The sequence below is a fragment of the Apodemus sylvaticus genome, chromosome 21 (assembly GCF_947179515.1).
Source record: "Apodemus sylvaticus chromosome 21, mApoSyl1.1, whole genome shotgun sequence".
NCBI classification, from domain to species: domain Eukaryota; kingdom Metazoa; phylum Chordata; class Mammalia; order Rodentia; family Muridae; genus Apodemus; species Apodemus sylvaticus.
Window position 1 is genome coordinate 45799079 of NC_067492.1, and position 21147 is coordinate 45820225.

Sequence of the window (21147 nt, forward strand, 5' to 3'; positions counted from 1 at the left end):
ACATCAGGTGTTCTGCTCAATTATCCCTACCTATTCCCTTCCCACTTCCACAGCAGTAGAGTTTGAGACCCACCTTCACACCACTCTACCACCAAACCAAAGACTAGGAAACAAGACACCAAGTGTTTCACAAGAAAATGACCTTTACTCAACAAAGTTCTACACGAGTGGAATCTCACGCCACCTAGGCGCTAGTCCCCAGCACAGCACAGTAACAGATGGATAGACCTGGGAGCCCATGGGGGTGATGGTAATAAAGACTCAGGGAAACGGCAGCAGGGAGGGCTACAGACCAAGGTCAGTCCATGTCAGCAGCCCCAGACAAGGAAGGTTAAGAAACTGAAACTTCATTGTGCAAAAACTAAAAAATAAATTAAAAAATTAAATAATTTCTTTAAAAAAATAATAAAATAAAATAAAATAAAATAAAAAAGGGAAATACAAGAATTGGGCTCCCCTTTCCTGAAGGTAGTTAGAACTCCCCCCTTGTACAAAGAGGGGTAACAACTACATCAGACAGTCAATCCATCAATACACCCCAAGACCCAGCAGAGGATGCTCCTAAGAAGTGGAATTACCAGAAAGCTAATGTTATTTTTTTAAAAAAATTTTTTTCCTACAAATGGCTTCCAGAGACCTGCTCAAGTTTCAGGCTGGAGGGATGGGGACCACTAGCTGAGTTATGGAATGTGCACTAAGTGTCCCTGGGAATAGAGGCAGGGCCTGACCCTACTTGAGGAAAGACACAAGGCCTGGAAAAGATAAAGTCCAAGTCCTTGGAGGGACTCCAGTCAAAGCCCAAAATATAATGGGTTCCCAAGAGTGTAGGAGGCAAAGAAGGGGGTGGAGGAAACCTCAGGGACCTTACAAGACCGGTCTCCATTAGCCAATGTGGAAATAACCATGCCCCTCTCCTCTCAGGAAGCCCCTCCCACCTTGATGGCATCCCTAACCAATTTCTTCAAAGATTTTGAGTCAGTGTACCAATCTGGTGTGGTCTGAGTCCAGTGGACACTGTGATAAACCTAAGTCCCAAAAGGGACGAGGTTTGAGGCCCTGGGTACACCCTACTCCAAGCCTTCAGATCTTGCTGCACCCAGTGGCTTCTGTCCTCTGTTCTCACCATCACACCTGCTGCTGCCCCAGCTCGTGACAATGGGGCTCTCGGAGCAGAGGTCTGGACTAGCCATAGAGCTGTTTCAGAGACCCAGGAAAGCAGCTCTGACAGCCCTTAGCTTTCACGGACACCTCGTCCCAGGCCTGTGCCTTGAGATATCCTTGGAGCGCAGGCAAAGGGGACATACAGGGCAGCCTCAAGCCAGTCTCAGCTGCTCCAGTGCTCCCCACTCTGCTGCTGGCTAGGATGTGACGATGGGGACACACTACATGAGGCCGCCATGAAGCTGGCAGGAAGTGTATGGAGCAGGTCCAAAGTGAGCAAGTGCTGAGATGGCGGCCCCAAAATGACCACCCTCCTCCCTTGGCCCTGGGAGCCCAGCTGAGGTCCCCCAAACCTCCCAGCCCTCCCATTACCGCCAATTCTGGCAAAACAGCAGAAGCTTCTTATACTCTAGATGCAAGGTACACAGAAGGCCATAGGCATAATTTGGGGGTTCACTAATTCTACTGTCTCCATGCAGTCGAGGAAATGGTGGGGCCATTGGCCCAGCCTAGCTGGCTGTGGTGCCCGCACATGCGTGTCCACATGTGTACATGTGAGTGTATGCTTCTCTACAAGGACCCCTCCCCACCTGTAATTCCCTTACCTTATCTGACACCGGATTCGGTAGGCCTAATGGACTCCTCCCTCCCACATGGCTGGCCCAAGGGGGCTGCCCAAGATGGCCCAGATTAGAGCCCAGAGAACTCTTGCCCACCAAGAAGTCCCACCCCCCTCCCTATTTGTAGGATGAGAATGGAGCCCCCACCCACCTGCCCACTCATCAGGCCCGGTGGGGCAAGTGGACCGACAGATGGACAGATGCACAGACTGGGTTGCACCTGGATTTTGGTCCCACTCGCTCCTCCCTAACCCCCCTCGACCAGGGCACACAGTGACTTCTGGAAGCAGCACATTCCCCAGCACACCCTCCGACGATGACGCAGACAAAAACCTGCAGGGGAAAGAAAGAGAGGACTCAGGGTCTAAATCCTTTTCACGCTCCAGTAGACCCAAATGCTCAAAGACCTGCTCACCTGGTGGTCTCCACGTTCACCTAGACCCCATAGAAGGCTGCCAGCCTCTCCTTGAGCAGAGGTGGGAACTGCTCTGAGAACTGTTGCCAGTTCTCCTCTCCAACTTGGTCTTTGAAGCCATGGAGGATCTGCAGTGAGGCAGGGTTATAGTGGGCTGGGGCAAGCGTGTATTGTCTATTACCCAGGACTCCCATGAGACCACCAGGAGCCTCACCTTATAAAACATGTCCCGAAGATCATCCTTCGGGCTCACCCAGGAGGCTACAGCATCGCAGAAGAAAATAAAGTCCTGAAACATGACGGATCCCATGTGAGGGGCCGCCCAAGCCAGCCCCCGCCCTACCCTCTGAGCCCAGCTGCCCGGACCTGCACAACACCCCCAGGATTGACACCAATCATCATGCAGATGCCTCGGAAGGCAGAATCCTTCTCCTCGTTGTCCCGGATGTTCCTAAGGGACGTGCACCTGGCCATGGAGGAGGGCAGCAGGTCAGTGGATGGACTTGGGGCTGGACAAGCACAGATGAAGGATGGATGGAGGGAATGGGACAGGATGGGCGTCAGTGGGTAGAGGTCTCCCACATGCATCCATGGGGGTGGCACTGGGGGGGTACAGCTGTCCTGCCCACCCCCAACAGGTCCCACCCAGGCAGGCACACACCAAGGCCGGATGAACTGCTGCAGCATGGGTGCCACCTCCTGTGGGCACACGTAGCCCAGGCGGCCGATGGTGATGGCTGGAATGGCAGAGGGACTCGTCAGGCGACCTGCAACCCCGAGTGGCCCCGGGACGGTACGTGGCGGGGCCTCTGACAGGAGGCACCGAGCCCCGCCCCATAGGCCCCAACTGAACGATCCTGTGGCTCTCCTGGGCCCTCAAGTTTGGCCCATAGAGGTGTCCTCCCCACCCGACCAGGACCTCTTCCCATCCATATAGTCTAAAGCCAGTATTTTTCCTTGGTCCCTCCTGATTCTATTTCAGGTATTTACACCCTTCCTTCCTGGAACTTCCTAACTCCTTCAGCCCTGGCTTGGTACTCACCTGTGTTTTCCAGCAGTGTCTTGGGCGTGTTGGGCCTGTTAATGATCTCCACCAGGTTGTTGAGGACCATCTGCACATAGGGCTGCATCTCTGCCCCTAGGGACCAGCCATTCAGAGCCCTGCATGGCCCACTCCACCCACAGAGTGCCAGCTGGGCATGGCTAACCTCACTCCATGACCCCAGTTCCATGCAGACTGGAGCACCACAAAGCCTGAGAGAACAAAGAGCCTCCTCGGGATGCTTCCCACCAAGTCCACAACCAGCACACAACAGAACCACCCAAAGGAGTCTCTGAAGTCACTACCCACAAGGTGACAAAACCACCCACCCAGTCTTCCCTAAGGACAGGAGGCCAAAGTCACTGCCCAGTGAACCTTTCAGAAAAACAATTACATGAGATGGTCTGGTAGGAACAAACCATCTACCCCACCTCATAAATGGCCCTTCAGTTATTTGACTTCACCTGTCAGGGAGATCAAAGCCTGTTCTTCCCCTGACCAATAAAGAACAAAGCTCTGGCTCCCGGAGGGAGACAGACCAATGAAGAGGCAGCCTGACACTTCAGGGCACTCACCCATCTGCATGCAGATCTCCCCAATGGCCCAGGTAGCATTGTTGCAGACAGAGATGAATTCAGGGTTCAGGTTGGTGCCCAGAATAGGCATGAATTCAGCTAATTCAAAGAAAAGAACAGGGAGGGAAAAAAATTACCTGAAAGGCCACTGAAGCCAAGCTCCCAGAACTGAGTGGGTAGGCCCCATCAGACAGTACGAATACATCCCAGTCGGTCATGCACTTCCCAGGGTATGTCTCCATCACTTGAGGCCAATGTTGGGTCATGGGGTAGGGTAAAGGGGATAGCCTACCGATACAGGGCTTGACGTGGATAAAGCAGGCCTTCGTAAGGTCTCCCAGAAGGGCAAAGGAGCTCTGCCGGACCTCAGGCATGGAATCCTGGCATGGGGAGGGAGGCAGAAATGGCAAGGCTATTCCTACCCGCTCCATTTAAGCCATTTGAGATGGCACAGCCCCTAGAGCACATCCTGACCACAAACACTGGCTGAGGTGCAGAGCTGTCCCTTCCTCCACTAGTCTCCTACTATCCTTCAGTCTGTTTCCCGGGACTTGGTTAAGTTCTTGGTAAGCACTTACTTTTAAAATTCTCCAGAACCCTGTTTTACTCCCACCCATCTCCCCCTCCCCAAACCCCAAATGTAATACAAACAGTTGTATTACATACACTCCTAATTTTTCTTTGAGACAGGGTCTTGCTGCACAGACCTGGCTGATGCACACACTACCATCTTCCTGCCAAGGCCCCTCTCTCAGTCACCATCATGCCCAATTGTGTGCATCCTCGATTGCCACCCAATCTTATTTTTGAAAAATAATTTCTTTCTGAATGTGAGCTCACTAAAACTCAGCTAGACAAGCTGGCCAGAGAACCAACTCCAGGAATCCTCCTGCCTCTACTTTCCCAGTGCTTCGAATCGCAGGCACCTCTAGGCAGCTGCACCCATTCATTCCCATCCTTAATTCCGTGCGTGTGTCAGGTGGGAGGGCTGCACACATCTACGGCGTCCTCAGAGAGCAGAGAGGGAGCCACAGGCAGCTGTCATCATTAGCTGCCTGGCGCTGGAGGCAAACTCAGGTTCTCTAGAAGAACAGCAAGTGCCCGTAACCTAAGCCACCTCGCCAGCACGACCCACGGCTTTTACACGGGTGGTGGAGATCAAGCTCAGGCTCCTGGGTTTTGTCTAGCAGGCACGTACTGACTGAGCCATCTCCCCATTACCTAGTTACCCCATTTTGATTTGTTGTTATTGTTCGAGACAGGATCTCACTACACAGCCTTGTTTAGCTTGGAACTCAGAAATCTACCCAGCTCTGCTTCCAGGTCTAAGGCACTGGGATTAAAGGCTACGCCACTGCCACTGCAGATGCCTGCACTTTATTTTGCAGATCAGTTTGCATTACAAATCTGTCACATTTTTACTGTTCTATGTATGTGTGGGCAGGGTATGAGGGCACGCCTGTGTGGGGCAGGGCAGGCAAAATCCTAACGTTATTCCTGTATTCCTGAGGAACCACCCAACATACATTTATTCATTTGCTTGTTTATAAAACCAGATGTTAGTTGGGCGGTGGTAACACATGCTTTTAATCCCAGCACACTAGAGAAAGGCAGATCTCTGAGTTTGAGGCCAGCCTGGTCTACAGAGCAAGTTCCAGGACAGGTAAGATATACAGAGAAACCTGGTCTTAAATAAGAAAAAGAAAAGGGAAAGACAAACTTGGCCTGTTATGTGTGGCCTGGTTGGGAGTGGCTTACGCTGGGCGCCCACTCACCTGCATACACTGGAAGAGCAGTGTCATGATGTTACTTCGTGCTACCAGTTGCTCCACGTGGCCACCCAAGCCCTCAGCCAAACCACTAAGCAGGTCCAACGCAACAATCATGAAGTCCTTGTCCGGGGCCTCATACTGTTCGGGGTGTTGTGTATACATCTAGATATAAATGAGGCAGATGAGGGGAGCAGACGAGGGCCTGGGCAGTAGAGCATGTGGATGGAAGCAACATGCCCTCCTCATCTGTATGTCCCTTCCAGGGTGCTCACCATGGCTTGGGCCAGTGTCTTCTGCACCAGGGTAACACAGCGCTGGTAGACAGGCTCACAGTAGGGCAGGAAACCACTCTGCAGGGCAGTGGCCACAGATGACAGGCACTAGCAGGGAAAAGGGAGAAGGTAAGGCCAGTCCCAGAGGGAGGGCTCTGAGGGAAGGATGCCAGCCCACTCACCTCCAGCAGGGGGAAGAGGTCCTTGTCCTCGTCCTTGAGTTCATTCCACTTCTGGATGAGTGGAGGCATCAGCTTCTGGATGTACTCCTGGAGAGGGAGGGGAGTGGGCTTCCTAGATGGGTGTGGCAGCCTAATTCAGACGTCCCGTAAAGGAGGAGATCTGTGCACCAGATTCCTTTCATCCATATGTCCCTTCCTCCCACTCCCAGGAACCTGGGTAGGGCCTCCAGGTACACAAAGGCCTCTGCACTCTCCCAGCAGCACTCGCCATGCTGTCTCATAACTGCCCATCTCTTCACTGTGGGGAGCTTTTGGGGATGCTTCTAGAAACTTGGCAGGAATTTGACTTTGGGCCAAAACAAGGAAGTAGGCTTCTGGGAGGAATTTGACATTGGGCCAGGACAGGGAAGTAATAAGCTCAAGCAGGAATTTGAGTTTGGGTTAGAACAAAGAAGTAGGCTTTAGGCAAGAATGACAGGGAAGCAGGCTTGGATGCCTTGGTCATCCTGATAAGCCCTTAGCAACAGCAAAGGCAGGACGTTTATTGTTTATTCTTTGATTATTTGTGTTTATTACATTGCTGGTTCCTTAACCTAGAACTGACCTTATTACTTGCATGCAACTAAAATGGTATAAAAGCAGACTGGGAAAAAAAAAAAAAACACCCATCTCAGCCTCAGAACTGCCTGCGGTCATACTACAGTGTGGCCTAATGGTCTTTTTTTCTTTTTAATCCTTGTTCCCTCTCTAGAGAACCTGCAGACTGACTGAGCTGGCTTAGACATCACACTAGACTGGAAGCAGAGTAAAGACTGGGCTAAATGCTTCAGCCTGCCTGACAAAGTCATGGCCAGGTCCTTGGCATGTAGCACAGGTCAATCAATACCAAGACACCAGATGTTAAGGGACACAGGATGATTCAGAGTGTGCCTAGGGTCTCACCGGCTGATTGAGGTGGTGGCCCACAGAGTCCGCCAGGGTACCAATGGCATCATAGAGGATGAGCAGGTTCTTATGCTGGTATTTGCCAAAGGCAAAAACAAGAGTGTCCAGGATATAGCTGAGGTAGGGCACCAGCTCCGTGCACGCCTCCTCCTCCAGGGTAGCAAATGCACTGGTGGAGAGAAGAGGAAGGAGAGTTTAGTGAACTCTAGCAGATGGAGCAGCACCACAGGTCGCTTTGGAGGGTGTATCCAGGATCAGCCAGTACGAATACAACAGAGATCAGAGTCTTGTCAGCAGTCATAGGCATCATCATTTCCCAGAATGAGGGCCACTGTAAGGGCAGGAATCAGGAATCAAGACTCACCTGCAGGCTGCCTCCTGTACCCTCTTATTGCCATCCAGAATCCGCTTGAGCAGTTCTGTCATCAGAGGCTTGAGGTGCATATCAGGTGGCTGGCTGACTACCCAGTGGGCATAGCGGCTCAGCGTCCAGCAGGCAATGGAGCGCACTAGGGCCTTCTTGTCTGACAGGCACTGGATGAGGTGTGGGATCAGCTCAGGTAGATAGGGCACCATTCCCTGCATGCAGCCTGCAGTTACCAGGAAACAGGAGGGCTTGTAAGAGAAAGCTGGGTCTGTGGCATGGTGGTGCACACCTGTAATCCCAGCACTCTAGGAGGCAGAGGCAGGCGGATTTCTGAGTTCAAGGCCAGCCTGGTCTACAGAGTGAGTTCCAGGACAGCCAGGGCTATACAGAGAAACCCTGTCTCGGGAGAAAAAAAAGAGAGAGAAGGCTAGGGCATATCCAACCCAATATGAAAAACTGAGGCTTTTCAAAGAACCCTGAAAAGGCCAGAGCAAAAGGGGCTAGAACAAATAGCCAGAAGCTGGAAAGAACCCAGATGCCCCTCAAAGGAGGAATGGATACAGAAAATGTGGTATATTTACACAATGAAATACTACTCAGCAATTAGAAACAATGAATTCACAAAATTTTTAGGCAAATGGTTTGATCTGGAAAATATCATCCTAAGTGAGGTAAACCAGTCACAAAAGAATACACATGGAATGCAATCTCTTTTAAGTGGATATTAGTTAGCCCAGAAGCCCTGAATACCCAAGGCACAAATCGCATAACAAATGGCTCCCATGAAGAAGTATGGGAAAGGTCCTGATCCTGGAAAGGATTGATCTAGCATTGGAGGGGAATATAAAGACAGAGAAAAAAAGGAGGGAGGTCATTGGAGAATGGATGGAGAGAAGAAGGTTTATGGGACATATGGAGAGGGGGGATCCGGGAAAGGGGAAATCATTTGGAATGTAAACAAAGAATATAGAAAATAAAAATATTTAAAAAAACAAAAAACAAAAAAGGGGGGGGGGGGGGCTAGAACAGGTGCATTGCAGCTGAAGGTGGTCCAGATTCTGGCTGAGCAGAAGCCCAAACACTGAGCAGAATGCCAACACTGAAGGCAGGGGCCAGCATAATCATGAAGGGAAACACCCCTCCCTCTCCCACTTCAAAATGAAACAATAATCAAAACTGCGGGACTCCTGAGAGAAGCAGGCATCATGAGACTGGACAGGAAGTGATTCTCAGCCTGAAACCTTCTATACTTGTACTGTTCTTTTATCCCCCTCCCTCCCTGTCTGTGTCTCTCTCTCTTCTTCCCACCCTCTTGCTTATTTTACTTTAGTGTATGGGGGGGAGGGGTGTTGAATGGGCACAGATATGTGCATGGTGTATCCAAGTGCCCACAGAGGTCAGAAGAGGATTCAACTACCCAGGAGCTGAAGTTACAGGAAATCAAAGGGCTGTGAGGGTGCTAGGAATGAAAATTGTTCTCTGACAGAGCAAAGGCTCTCAATCACTGAGCCAACTCTCCAGCCCTTGTTTGGTTTTTTTGGTTTGGTTTAGTTTGGTTTTTTTGAGACAGGGTGTCTCTGTGTAGCCCAGGCTGTCCTGGAACTCACTCCGTAGACCAAGCTGGCTTCGAACTCAGAAATCCACCTGCCTCCCAAGTGCTGGGATTAAAAGCATGCACCACCACTGCCCCGCCAGCCCTTGTTTTTTTAAGTTTATAGTTGTTTATTTTGTTTCGTGGGGGTTTTTTCCTCAGTAAAGGGAATAAAAGGCCTTATGCATGTTAGCCCCACCTCCCTGCTTGCCCTGACTTTCGAGACCAGGCGGGTCTTGAACTCAAGAGATCTGCCAGCCTCTGCCTCTGAGTACAGGGATTTAAAGCGTGAGCACATCTCTTTATTACTGGGATCAACTTCTCTAGGTCTCTCCCATGGTCTATAGAACAGAGAATACCGAACTGGGTTTCTTCAACATAGTCACAGGTGATACGACTCTGGAAGCAGAAGTAGGATTGCCACAAGACTTGCTTGGCTATATAAGAAATCCTGCTTTCAGCCAAGTGTGGTGATACACACCTGTCATCCCAGCACTAGGGAGTCTGAGTCAAGAGACTCAAATCACAGCATAGCAAGACTACCTCACAAAATAAAAATTACTATGCACACATTATTGCATGATATCTGAGATAGCGTCATCAAAAAAAGTAGTAGTCATGAAACCATTTCTTGATGTGGAACCCAAAGCCTTTTAAAATCCAAACACACATTGTACTGATAAATTATATCCCATTCCAAACCCCAGGCCTCACTCACAGGTACTGAAAGCTCTCGACGCCCAATGCCTGCAGTTAGGTAACAATTTTGGGTGTTGAGATAGTCACACACGCCAAAAATGGCCACATTCCACACCCTATGTCTTGTGGGAGAAAAGCTGAAATGCTATGCCAACTACAGGACACCCCGTGGGTTTTGGTTTTCGCTATCTCCCTAGCTTGCCTGAACTCCCTTGTGTAGACTCTACTGGCCTCGTACACGCAGTAATCTTCTCTTCCAGTTCCATAACTACAGGTATGCACACCACTGTGCTTAGCTTAACACTACGTTAAATGTAAGGAAACTCCATAGCTAGGCACTTCTAATTCTGGTGGGCAGCTTAACAGCAAGAATCAGGTTTCAGCCCAAATAGCTGTACACTGGGAAACGGCTGTGCCAGCCTGCGTGGCTGGTTGGCCACGTACGAAGCCTAGGACTGGCACTGGCTATGTGGAGGGAGTTGCCCTGAATGGATTCTCACGCAAAGAGATATCCTAGTGGGATGGGATTGAGGAAGGCCCCGCAGTGGGCAGCACCTACTGTCCATAAGCTTGAACCATTACAGAATCACCTGCTTATGAGAATGGGGAGGACTGGCATAGTGAGAATTTGTTAGGGGAAGGGGGACACCTTTCAGGCCAAGCTGGGCAAAAAATAAGATCACAGAGCTATTTGGAAAAAGATAAGGAAGCCAGATGGTGGTGGTACATGCCTTTAATCAGAGCATCTGAGTTCAAGGCCATCTTAATCTACAGAGCAAGTTCCAGGACAGCCAAAGCTGCACAGAGAAACTTTGTCTCAATAAATAAATATGATTTGAAAAAAAGAAAAACGAATTGGGAGTCCGTCCTGGCCTACGCTGTGGGGCTGCATGTGTCACTGCAGTGTTCAGGCCAGTGCCTATGTAACGTTGGAAGACTCACCCTCAGCGATGGCGCCCAGCACCAGGATCCCTGACTCCTTGACCACCCACTCAGGGTGGAACAGGAGGCCCTTGAGCAGGGGAAGTAGGTGGGGCAGCAGCTCCTCCCGGAAGACATTGGCAAGAACATCCAGAGCTGCGGCTGAGCACTTCCCTGAAGGGGGAACAATGAGGCTCGGCTCAGGGAGGCCTGCGGGACAGCCCTGAGACCAGTCCTTCATAAGTGCTCCCCACCAGCTTTTCACCCTCTCCCCAGCCAGCCTACGACCTACTCAGATTCCAGTCCGACAGAGCGTCGTCATCATCGTCATCCTCAGCATCCTCAGAGCTGTCAGGCCGCTCAGCCTCGTGGGTCAATGTCACTGTGCGTGACTTGTGGAAACGTGGCTTGATGTCCTGCTCACTGTCAGGTACTGCCTCGTCCTCCTCCACATCCCCCTGGGGACCAGTCCAGGCAGATTTCTCAGCACTGGCTGGAGACCTCCAACCCAATACCCAATGGTCTTGGCCACCCATAGCCAGATGCGGATGCCCCTTGGCTGACCTTAAGAAGGATGATGTCAATTTCTGAGTACTTCATCCCATTCACGAGGATAGGGATCAACCTATTGGGAAAGAGACTGGTTGTTAGGATGCAGGGACTCTGGCTAGGTACCCATCTTGAAAAGGAAATAGAGGTGTGAACAGGAGTACTGAGCAAGAGTCAGACTATGCTCAGCCCACGCATACTCCTCTGTCCTGCTTCTGTTCACTTCCCTTCAGGGAATTAGCAACATATTTTCAGCCGTGATTAGGAGACACAATTTTTTTCCCTCTCCTTTTGAAACAGAGTCTATGTGGCCATGGCTGGCCTAGAAATCATATCCCTTCTTGCAGCTGGAGAGATAGCTTAGCAGTTACACTCATGAGTTGCTCTAACTCCATCCCCAAGGAATACAATACCTTCCTTTGGCCCCTGCCTGTGGGCATTCCACAAATGCGGTACAGGCATACACACATGCAGGCACAACACTGATATACGTTTAAAACACTAATATACATTTAAAATAATAAAAATGTTTAAAAATAAAAAGAACATGATCTTTTTGCCTCAACCTCCAACACTGTGATTACAAGTGTTTACTGTCACATCCAGCCGCCCCATTGTCACTCAGTGACAAGTACCATCAATCACATAGCATCTTGACCCAAACACAACGAATGAAGAACCCTGAAAGCCTTCACCAATGCTGCCCCCAGAACGACCCAAAGCACAAGCATCTGACCTACGACCCATGCACTCCTGAAACAAAGCTGCAGGGCTACTGGCAGGGAACATCAGGAAAGTGTGGTTGCACACAACTTTAGTCATAAAAACTTATCAATACAACCTGTCCCTCTTTGCAAGATTATCAATCTCCTCAAAGTCCTCTGTCCCTCTAGTCACAACTCCTACTTGCTATCAATTATCTGAGATAACCAACAAATCCAAAAGGTCAAGACAAGAGGGGCTCAAACCAGCCTTAGCACCACACGTCCCTAACCCTAACTTGAAGAGTGTATGTTCTAGGCCCACTTGTCTCAAAAACCCAAAAAAGTAAGCTCTTGTACCACTCAAGAGACCCTCAGCTCCTAAACTGAAGAACACCGGAGCCTACAGAGTAGGGCACAAGCCTTCACCCTCAGCACTCGGGAGGCAGAGGCAGGTAGAGCTCTTTACGTTCTAAGCCAGCCTGGTCTACAGTGTGAGGTCCAGGACAGCCAAGGCTATATACGCCATGAAGAAACCCTGACTCAAAATCAAAAAGAAAAAGGGAAGTCAGAGCTACAGCATTCATTACCCAGGAAGGCCACGCTGGGAGGAAAGTGGCTGCCATGCTCTTAGGCATCTAGAGCCGGCCATGATGAAGCTTTGATTTGCTTAAGGGTCATGTCTTCTTTTTGTCCTCTAGCTTTTTTTTTGAGACAGGGTCTCATTATGTAACCCAGACTGGCCTGGCACTCATCACACAGCATTTGTGGCAATTATCCAAGCTTAGCCTCCTAAGTGATGGGTATGAACCACCACACTTCGTTTCTGTTACCTAATTTTTAAAGTCATTAAAGCTATATCTCATAAAAATCAGTGTACACAGGATTCAAAGAAAACGGACTTAAACCACGTAAGATAAAGTAAGCAAAAGCAGCCGGGGAGGCACAGGCCAAGGACGACTGGAGGCTGAGGGCACGGGCAGGAGTACTCACTGGACCAGGTGGGAGGCCAGGACTTCCTTGCAGATGGGCTGCTCGGCCAGCGTCAGCCAGAACTCACAGGCCTCCAGGGCCACGTTCTCATCATGGTCCTGGGTCCTCTGCAGCATATACTGGAGCAGTAGGGAGAGGCTGAGACCTAGTCCGCCTGCGGCTCCCACCCCACAGCAGCCGCTCACTGCCCCTGAAGACCATTCACACCTGGATGATGCTGTGCATGTGAGGGATGAGCCTGTCAATCCGCACTTCCAAGAGCATCACGAGGGCTCGGCACACGTTCTTCCTCACCTCTGGATCATCATCCACAGCCAAGGCAAACAGGTGCTGTGTAAAAGGGAAAGGTCAGCTGCCGGAGGACCCCTCAGCCTCTTCCTGTCCACCTGGAGCCTGGTGACCCACCTCAATGAAAGTGTCGATGTTGTCCATCAGCGCCTGGGCCCGGTCCATGATGAACTGGTTCACACAGGCAATGGCATGGGACCTAGGAGTCAGGGAGGCATGGGTGACACATGAACTCTGCATCTGCCTACCTACTCTAAGACCATTCTGCTCGGGGACATCACGTACCGGATCTTAGGGCTGCAGTGCTTGAAAAACTGCAGGAATTTAGGGATCATGATGTTGAGGGGCCTGTTGAGAGCATCACTGTCCAGAAGCTCAGAGGAGTCTTCACAGATCTTCTGTAGGGCTCCAAAGGCTCCCTAAGAGAGATGGATGGTGGTGAGTCCTACTCTAGGCTCTAGTCCCTGCTTGGGCCAGACCAGGCCCTGTCACCTACCTCACAGGTGTTATAATCCTCTGAGTTGAGCAGGTTGCACAGCTGGGGCAGCAGTTCTGGCCACATCTGCAGCTCACCCTTGGAAGCGATGGTGGTGATGAGAATGCCTGGGGCAGCCAGGGAAAGGAGACTGGTCAGGCTGGGCAAGACTGGTCCCTCAACCCTCCCCACCAAGGGACCGGCTCACCAGCTTTCCCTTCTCTGCCATGCAAGTCCCGCAAAGCACCCTGAGCCTTTCTATGGGGTGCTGGGGACAAGCCAGGCCTCACGCAGGCCAAGTGAGCACTGCATCATAGCCACAGGCCCTCTTCAAGTCGTCCTTGCCAACTCGCTCAGCACACAACCTCATGTCAAACAACTGTTCTAGGTTATAGGCTGTGCCCCAAATCACTACTTTTACAAGCAGGGAGAGGTGTGACGGGAAGACGCCTTAGCCGAAGATATGGCTGGCCACAAAGCAAGCCCTCAGGAAAGATAAAGTTGTTTTACTTTTATGTCATAGTACAGAGGACTGAATTCAGGGCGTTCTGGACAGTGGGCAAGCATCCTCCCGTTGAACTAAATTCCCAGCCTATTTTTCTGTTGCTATTGTTGCTGTTTTTAACCTTTTGAGTTAAGGTCCTAAGGCAAGGCCTGAACCTGCAGATCGTGCCCCCCCCCTTCTTGGGCAGCCGGGGTTACATGTCTGTGCCACTCACTACACTAGGCCCAGCTAAGGAGAAGCAGTTTTAAAGTGGTGGACAGGTGACATCTTGAGAGGTCTGCAAAGACCTGAAGGAGGGAATGGCCTCTAGTCACCTAGGGCAAAGATGTCTTAGCTAGAGGTATGGCAGTCCTGGTGCAGTAACAGAAGAAAGGCCAGAGTGGGGAAGCAGGCTATGAGCAGAAAGGTGGTGGGGACCAGATAACCAAGTCATCCAAGTCTGCATCTGGAGAGGCCTCTACTGACAATCAGAAATATGAGGCTGGGGGCTGCCACGATGGCTCATTTGCTAGACCAATATGAAGACCTGAGTTCAGTTCCCAGTAAATACATAAAAAGCCAGGTGTAGTGGTACACACCTGTAATGTCAGGTTGAAAACAGGAAGATCTCAGGACTTGCTGGCTACCAGCCTAATTTGAGATCCTTTGAGTGAAAGAACAGAGTATCTGATATCCTCTGTTGGCCCCTCTATATGCATAGGTGTGCACACCTGTCTATATTCATGTATGTGCACACACACACTCAGCAACAGGGACTGTTTGCTTAAGTAAACAAGTACACTGATGTTGGAACCAGTGTTCTCATTACAATAAGCTGGTGTAGAATAATGAAATCCAGAGGTCCTGAGTAGAAGCCTTCCTCTGAGGCCTGAGGGCACTATAGCAGCCAGGCCCAACTGATACTGGTGGCCAATGCACACACCACTCATTAATAAAAGATAGCAGGGAGGGCAGAAGCTGCCACTGCCAACTCTCAAGTGATGCCAATCCCTAAAATTGAAGCGTCTCTGAAATGACTGGGTAGACTATGAGAATGGTGCCATCCCATTCTGAGACAGGCCTGTACTCTGTGCTGGCCATCTCACAAAACCTCTTGTACCCCAGGGCTCAGTTTTCACGGAGCAATAAAGAACACCCGCTGTGAGCCCTAGCAGAGACCTGTAAGCTAGTCCTAGGGAAGCCTGAGGCAGGAAGACCCCAAGTTTGAAACTTCAGGCGGAGTAGCAAGCCCTGAGGTTTGTTCAAAAACACCAGCAGCACCCTAAAGCTCTTCCAAGGCTTCTTCATGTACAGATGTTCTCTGGGGAGTTAGTTCCAGGTCATCATAAAGGTCAAAGCCACGTGCTTTACAGGAATGGGCACAGTACTTACTATACACACCCTGCTGTAGAAAACAGGAACATCAACAGAGCTATGTCCCCAACCTCCCAGACTTTAAAACACCTCTACATGACTTAAAATTCCTGTACAAATGTCAATAATGTATAGTTATAAAGTATATTGTGGGGCCAGCAAGATAGTCAAGTATATAAAAGCCATCACCACCAAGCCGGCCAACCTGTCTTGGATCCTTGGGACCCACATGGGAGGAGAGAACTGTGCCCTTCCTCCAGCCTTGAGCAGGCTAAATAGACCAGAAGCGTTAACCTGCTTGGACTCTAATGATCCAGGTGGAGTCAATTTCCTACAGTAGACTCCCCACAGAGCTTGCTTTACAATCCGGCTGAAACAAAGAGATCCACCTGCTACTACCTCCCAAATACTAAAATTAAAGGCATGGACCACTTTGCCTAGCCATTTATTCATTCTTTTATTAAGACAGGATCTCACTAGGGCTGGCCTGGAACTCACTATTTAGTCCTGGCTGATCTCAAACTCTAGGTGCTGAAATCACCAGCCTGTGCTACCACACCTAGCCTTTTATTTATTTTTAAGGCTTCATTTCCTGTCCTTTTCTTAAACAGTCTACAGAGAGGTGAGCAAGACGGCTTAGTAGTAAAGGCGCTGCTGCCACCCACTACGGCCTGAGCTCCAAGCCCGTGCCCCACATAAAAGGACGAAACAAACAACCAAGTTGTCCTCTAATCTCCACAAACATGGCACAAACAAGTAAAAAAAACAAAAAAAAAAACAAAAAAAAAAAACACTTTTTTTAGATGACAGATTTCAAGAAAAACAATGGCTTTAAAAAAACAAAACAAAAACAAAAATCAAACAAACAAACAAACAAACAAAAAACCTGGAGCTGGGAAGATGACTCAGCAGGTAAAAACCACCCACCACCTAAGCCTGCTGGCCCAGACTTGCTCTCCAGAACCCACATAAGCTGGATGCAGTGGTGTGCATCTATAATCCAACACTTCTACTAGAGATGAGAGAGAGGGAAGGAAGGACAGAGAGCTACTGAGCCAACGAGCCTGGAATAACACACTGTGCGGCAAAACCACGACACCATCTTGACAAGGCAAGACAGTACTCTCCAGTACTATCCTCTGGGCTCAAATGCTGCTATGAATTACACCTTTTAGTGTAAAGCCTTCAAGGAGAATGTCCCTAAGTAAACCGTAGCAGCACTGCTGCAATGTCCTCAGGTATTTCTTCTTCATGGCTTCAGCAAGGCACCTCCATTAATTCCCACTGTGTAGGAATCATTGAGGGGGCATCACTCATGACTGGGGACACTGCTCTCAGGAGGCTGAGGCAGAAGAGTAGAAAGTGTAAGGCCAGCCTGGGTTACCTTTTCTCAAAGGGAGGGGGGAGGGCTGACCTGCACTACCTGGCTTGTTTCCAAGCTGTTATTGCCAGGCAAATCCCTTTATCATCTCTGTGCCTCAGTTTCCTCCCCAGTCAGATGGCAGTAGTTAAGAGTGCTATCAGAGGGTGCTGGCGATTTCAGTAAGCAATACCCTGAACACGTTGAATAGCTTCTTGGCCCAGTGCAAGCCCTTAGTGTGTCCTTGACAGTGACCCCCATAGCCCCCTCACCAATGGTGGCTCTGATGAGAGAGGAGGCGTCGCCAATGTTGTTGAGACATTCCTGTTTGATGAAATCAGCCACAGGAGGCGGGAAGCTCTGGTAATGGGCCTTCACATTGTTCTTGAGGATGAGGCCACTCAGAGACCGGGTCGGCTCATCTGTGGGAAAAGTGCTAAGGTCAGAGGACTAAGAGAGAGGCGAGATCTGTGTGGCCTGGAGGGACAGAGAACATACCTTCTGATTTGAGTCTGGTCAGGACGAAGATCAAGTAGTTGTTGAAGTCAGGAAACTGGTTGAGTTGTTTAAGTTTCTGACAGGCTGTTAAGGAACTTGGAAAGCCAGATATACTGGGACATGCTTGTGATCCCAACACTAAGGAGACTGAGGCAAGATCTTGAATGCCAGTCCAGCACGAACCCAAGACCTTGTCTCAAAACAAAACAACAACAACAACAAAAAAAACCTAAAGACTTGACAGGCAAGAACCTTTCTTAGACAATCTTCTCTCAGTGACACTTTGCTCAGAATGCTAATGACCAAATCAATTAGGTGGCCAACTCCTGTGATAACACTGATCAATTCCTAACCTCACAGCACCATCGGGCCTTCTCAGGAGGATCAAGTGCACACAGGGAGGAGGGCACACCTGCACTATTCTTATGTCCTTACCAGGGCAGGAGAGGCTGGGCTTCTCTGAAACCTGGCAGCTGCTACTCAGTTCTCATCTAGGCACTCCAGTGATGCCGGCTTCTCTCAAGCAGAAAGGAAGGCTACTTGGGTGTGGTGCATGCCTATAATCCTAGCCCCAGAGAAGCCAAGGCAGGAAGATCACCCTGAGCTCAGGGCCATCCAGGGCTACACATTCAGTTCTAAATTAATCTGTTAGAAAGAAAGAAGGGCGGGGGGGGGAGGCAGCCCAGGGATATAAGTCAGTGGTAAAACATACATCTAGCATGTGTAAGGCCAGACCACTGAGTCTCCAGCCCTATTAAGAGAGAAAAATGAAGTGAATAACAAGTTCCGGGAGCAAGGCTTCTTCTGGTACAGCCCAAGGATAAAGCCAGTGGCTAGCACGCTCCAGGTTTACACACTCCACTCTCAGCTCTGCAGGAAAACGTGGGGAATAGGCCGTCATTTTCAAGTGAAACCTGATACTGCTTCAAACATTTAATTTTTTTTTTGAGATAGTTTTCATAAGCCCAGGCTACCCCTAAACTCCTGAACACTGTGATTAAAGGTGGATGCTATCAAGACCATCAATCATTTTAAAGCTCATCATGAAGAAGTCCCGAAGTAGGAACTCAAGAAACAACTGCACAAAGCTGCGTACTGGTCCCTTCCCTGCCGCTCATCCATCAACCTTTCTTATACAGCCCAGCATCAATTATTAATCAAGAAAATACCCACTGCCATGCCCACAGGCCAATCTGATTGAGATAATTCTTCAACTGAAGGCACCTCTTCATAGGTGTATCAAATTAATAACAAAACTAACCAGAATTGTTTTTTTAAAGCTCTTAGGAAAGAAAGTTTTCAACTACAAAAACACTCATGTTGCAACTCCAACGTCCCTACTCATCTCCTCTCTCATTCTGACAAGGCAGATTGAACTAAAATTTGCGATGGATGGCTTCTCACTGTGGTTCCTGGCTAAGGCTTAGCCAAGGCATTTTCCCTTTGTAAGCCTCCAGGTTCCCATCTGTTAAAGGAAAGCTACCGACATTCACTTTAATAGTTAAAAGATTAAGTACTCAGTGAACATCAGGCATCCCCATCCTTTTCTCCACTTCCAGAAATGGAATCCAAAGAGCTAAACCTTTAATTCTCGTCCATGTCATGTTCTCTCGCAGCAGAGTCTGGGAATCATGAAGTAGTCCCTCCCTCTCTGGCCTTCCGCAGACATCTGCCCTGTTCCGTGAGCCCCGGAAGGAAAGAAGGATACATCCTGCACAATGCGCTGAGTAGCTGTGTTGGGCGACTGCGAGTCTTTGAGAAGCTGCAAGACCTGCTGCAGGCCCTGCTCGTCAGGCTGCCAGTCCATGGCGCAAGGCGAACTGCAGGGGTAGGAGCCTGGATCAGCGCTGGGTCGCTGGAGTTCTGTGTGAGACCCAAGTTGAGTCCCCGAGGCAGAGGCGGCTGCATGCAGACGCAAGCGCTCTCCGCGGAGAAGCAGAGGCCTCCAATCCGCGCCTGTCCAAGTACCGGGTCCCCGCCAGCTAAGCCATCCTCAGCCACGCAGTCGCGGGCTCGGGGGTGCGAGTGGGGGGAATATAAAAGCGGGCCATCAGGACCAGCGGCGGGGGCGCGACGGATCCACATCGAGCCTAACGAGGAACCCTCTTTCCAAAGCAGTCCACGCCACCGCCGCCCCCGGTTACGGGCCTCACGGCTTCCGCCTCCCTCGAGGGCGAGGGGCCCCGCCCCAGCGGTCTTTCAGGTGAAGCCTCAGTCCACGAGGATTCCCTTCCCCAAAATCCAGCCTTCCAGCTCCGCTAGATGCCAGCCGGCCCCTAGATTCCTGAGCTCTTCTAGGTCCCTAAGCACCCAGATCCTGCTCATCCCTGCTCCCTCTTCTAAACCGGCTCTACAAGCTCAGTAGACGCCACGTGCCCCCCTTTCTGACCTAGACGCGGCCCAGTGACTCTCTTTAGCCAGAATACAAGCAATACCCGATAGGTCTCCAATGTCTCTTTGAATGAGAGCCAGTCAAAACCACCCAACCCACGACCAAAGCCCCCGATGCCCGCTGCCCGCCCCAGTCAGATCCGGCCAAGCCTCTCTAGCCCTAACCCTCCCAGTCAGCAGGAATTAATGCTGACGGATCTCTGGCAGCTCCCCCAATCAAATTCCCCTAAGCCCCCCCCCAGACCACTTCACGTCGGAGACCCCATCCGTCCAATCCCTGCAGCTTCCCTTAAAGAGACCCGCAAACACCCGCCCGGTGCGCTACCCTCAACGGATCCCATCACCGCCTCGCAGTCAGACTCAGCAAAGCCCTGTGGGCTCAAGTATGACGCCCCTCCCTAGTCGGACCAAACAACCTTCCCCTCTCAACTTTCAAGGCTGTCTCCCCCTAGTCAGACCCAACCAAGCCCCGCCGAAACAGATCCCCACACACACCCGATCCTCGCGACGTCCCCCGACGATTCCCCCAATCAGGGCCCCTCCAGCCCGACCCCAGCCGCCCCACTGGCCCGCATCTCGTGGCACCCGAACCTGCCCGGGCGCCGAGGCCCCACCCCTTGAGATCAGATCAGCTCCCCCTCCCCCGCCCGGCCCGTTCTGCCGGCCTCGAGAGCTGGCCCAACCCGGTACCCCGCCTCTCAGCCGGGCGCGACCCCGACGCCTGGGCGGCGCGCGGCGCAGGCCCAGAACCCAGGGAGGTTCGAGGCGAGCTGAAGCCAAGGGGCCCCGGCCGAGCGAGGCCCACCTACCAGGCCCCGGGAGGCAGTGGCGGCGCCTAAGTGCTGCAGCTTCTCCAGAGGCTCTCGCGGAAGGAGAGAGCCAGAGGCAGGGAATAAAAAAAAAAAAATAATTAAAAAAAAAATAAACGCGGCCGAAATGAACAGTGTCGGCTTCCGTACGCCGTTCAAACTGGCCTATCCAAGCCAATCGGAGAGCAAAGCATTCACACGTGATCTAGAACAGCGCGGCCCAGGCCAAGTTGAGTCACGTGATAGAATAAGCACCGCCTCTAGGACCCTCTAGTCATTAGGTCCTCCCAGCGTCTCGTTTCCTTTTACTTACTGCAGCTTTCTTGTTTAAGGTATATTTGGTGTTTTGCCTGAACTGTGTGCATGCCCTGCCATAGGGACCAAAAGATTGCATTGGACGCCTGTTAAGCTGGCGGTGGTAAGCCATGTGGATGCTGAAATCAAACCTGACTCCTCTGCGGACTCAGTACTCTACTTTTACTAGGCTATTTATCCCTCCAGGACCCGACTGCAGATTTTGTTGGAGCTAGAAATTGGTAGTTCATGGGTGCCCTCGGTGTGTAACAGACCTAGGAATCCTTCAACCACAGCTAACCTTGCCCTTACTACAACTCCCTAAGATTTAACTGTTTGCAGTCCGGTGTGCCTCTGAACTGGGGGGGG

At 50.7% G+C, this 21147-nt stretch overlaps 1 protein-coding gene and 2 non-coding genes across 8 annotated transcripts; all 3 read right to left on the bottom strand.

Annotated features, from left to right (window-relative positions):
• Positions 1-125: 125 nt before the first annotated feature.
• Tnpo2 (transportin 2) lies at positions 126-20643 on the bottom strand. Of its 6 annotated transcripts, none has more exons than XM_052166274.1 (25): positions 20485-20643; positions 18993-19104; positions 17285-17360; positions 17059-17208; positions 13590-13696; positions 13379-13512; positions 13211-13292; positions 13013-13135; positions 12806-12924; positions 11127-11187; positions 10855-11020; positions 10584-10736; positions 7349-7574; positions 6982-7153; positions 6040-6126; positions 5858-5965; positions 5589-5747; positions 4106-4193; positions 3814-3912; positions 3239-3334; positions 2858-2963; positions 2563-2662; positions 2411-2485; positions 2197-2324; positions 126-2114 (listed from the first exon to the last, which is right to left on the bottom strand). In XM_052166274.1, exons 2-24 carry the CDS (start codon positions 19089-19091, stop codon positions 2217-2219), a joined length of 2694 nt encoding a protein of 897 aa, XP_052022234.1. In that variant the 5' UTR covers positions 19092-19104; positions 20485-20643; the 3' UTR covers positions 126-2114; positions 2197-2216. The 6 variants fall into 6 exon arrangements, with proteins under 6 accessions (XP_052022234.1, XP_052022237.1, XP_052022233.1 ...); XM_052166277.1 differs by having other exon boundaries at positions 2858-2933; positions 18993-19147; XM_052166273.1 differs by having other exon boundaries at positions 18993-19147.
• Positions 3993-4066, bottom strand: LOC127672272 (small nucleolar RNA ZL2). Its single transcript, XR_007974924.1, has one exon. It is a non-coding gene; the product is annotated as a small nucleolar RNA ZL2 (small nucleolar RNA).
• LOC127672267 (small nucleolar RNA SNORD41) lies at positions 7234-7303 on the bottom strand. Its single transcript, XR_007974918.1, has one exon. It is a non-coding gene; the product is annotated as a small nucleolar RNA SNORD41 (small nucleolar RNA).
• Positions 20644-21147: the final 504 nt, after the last annotated feature.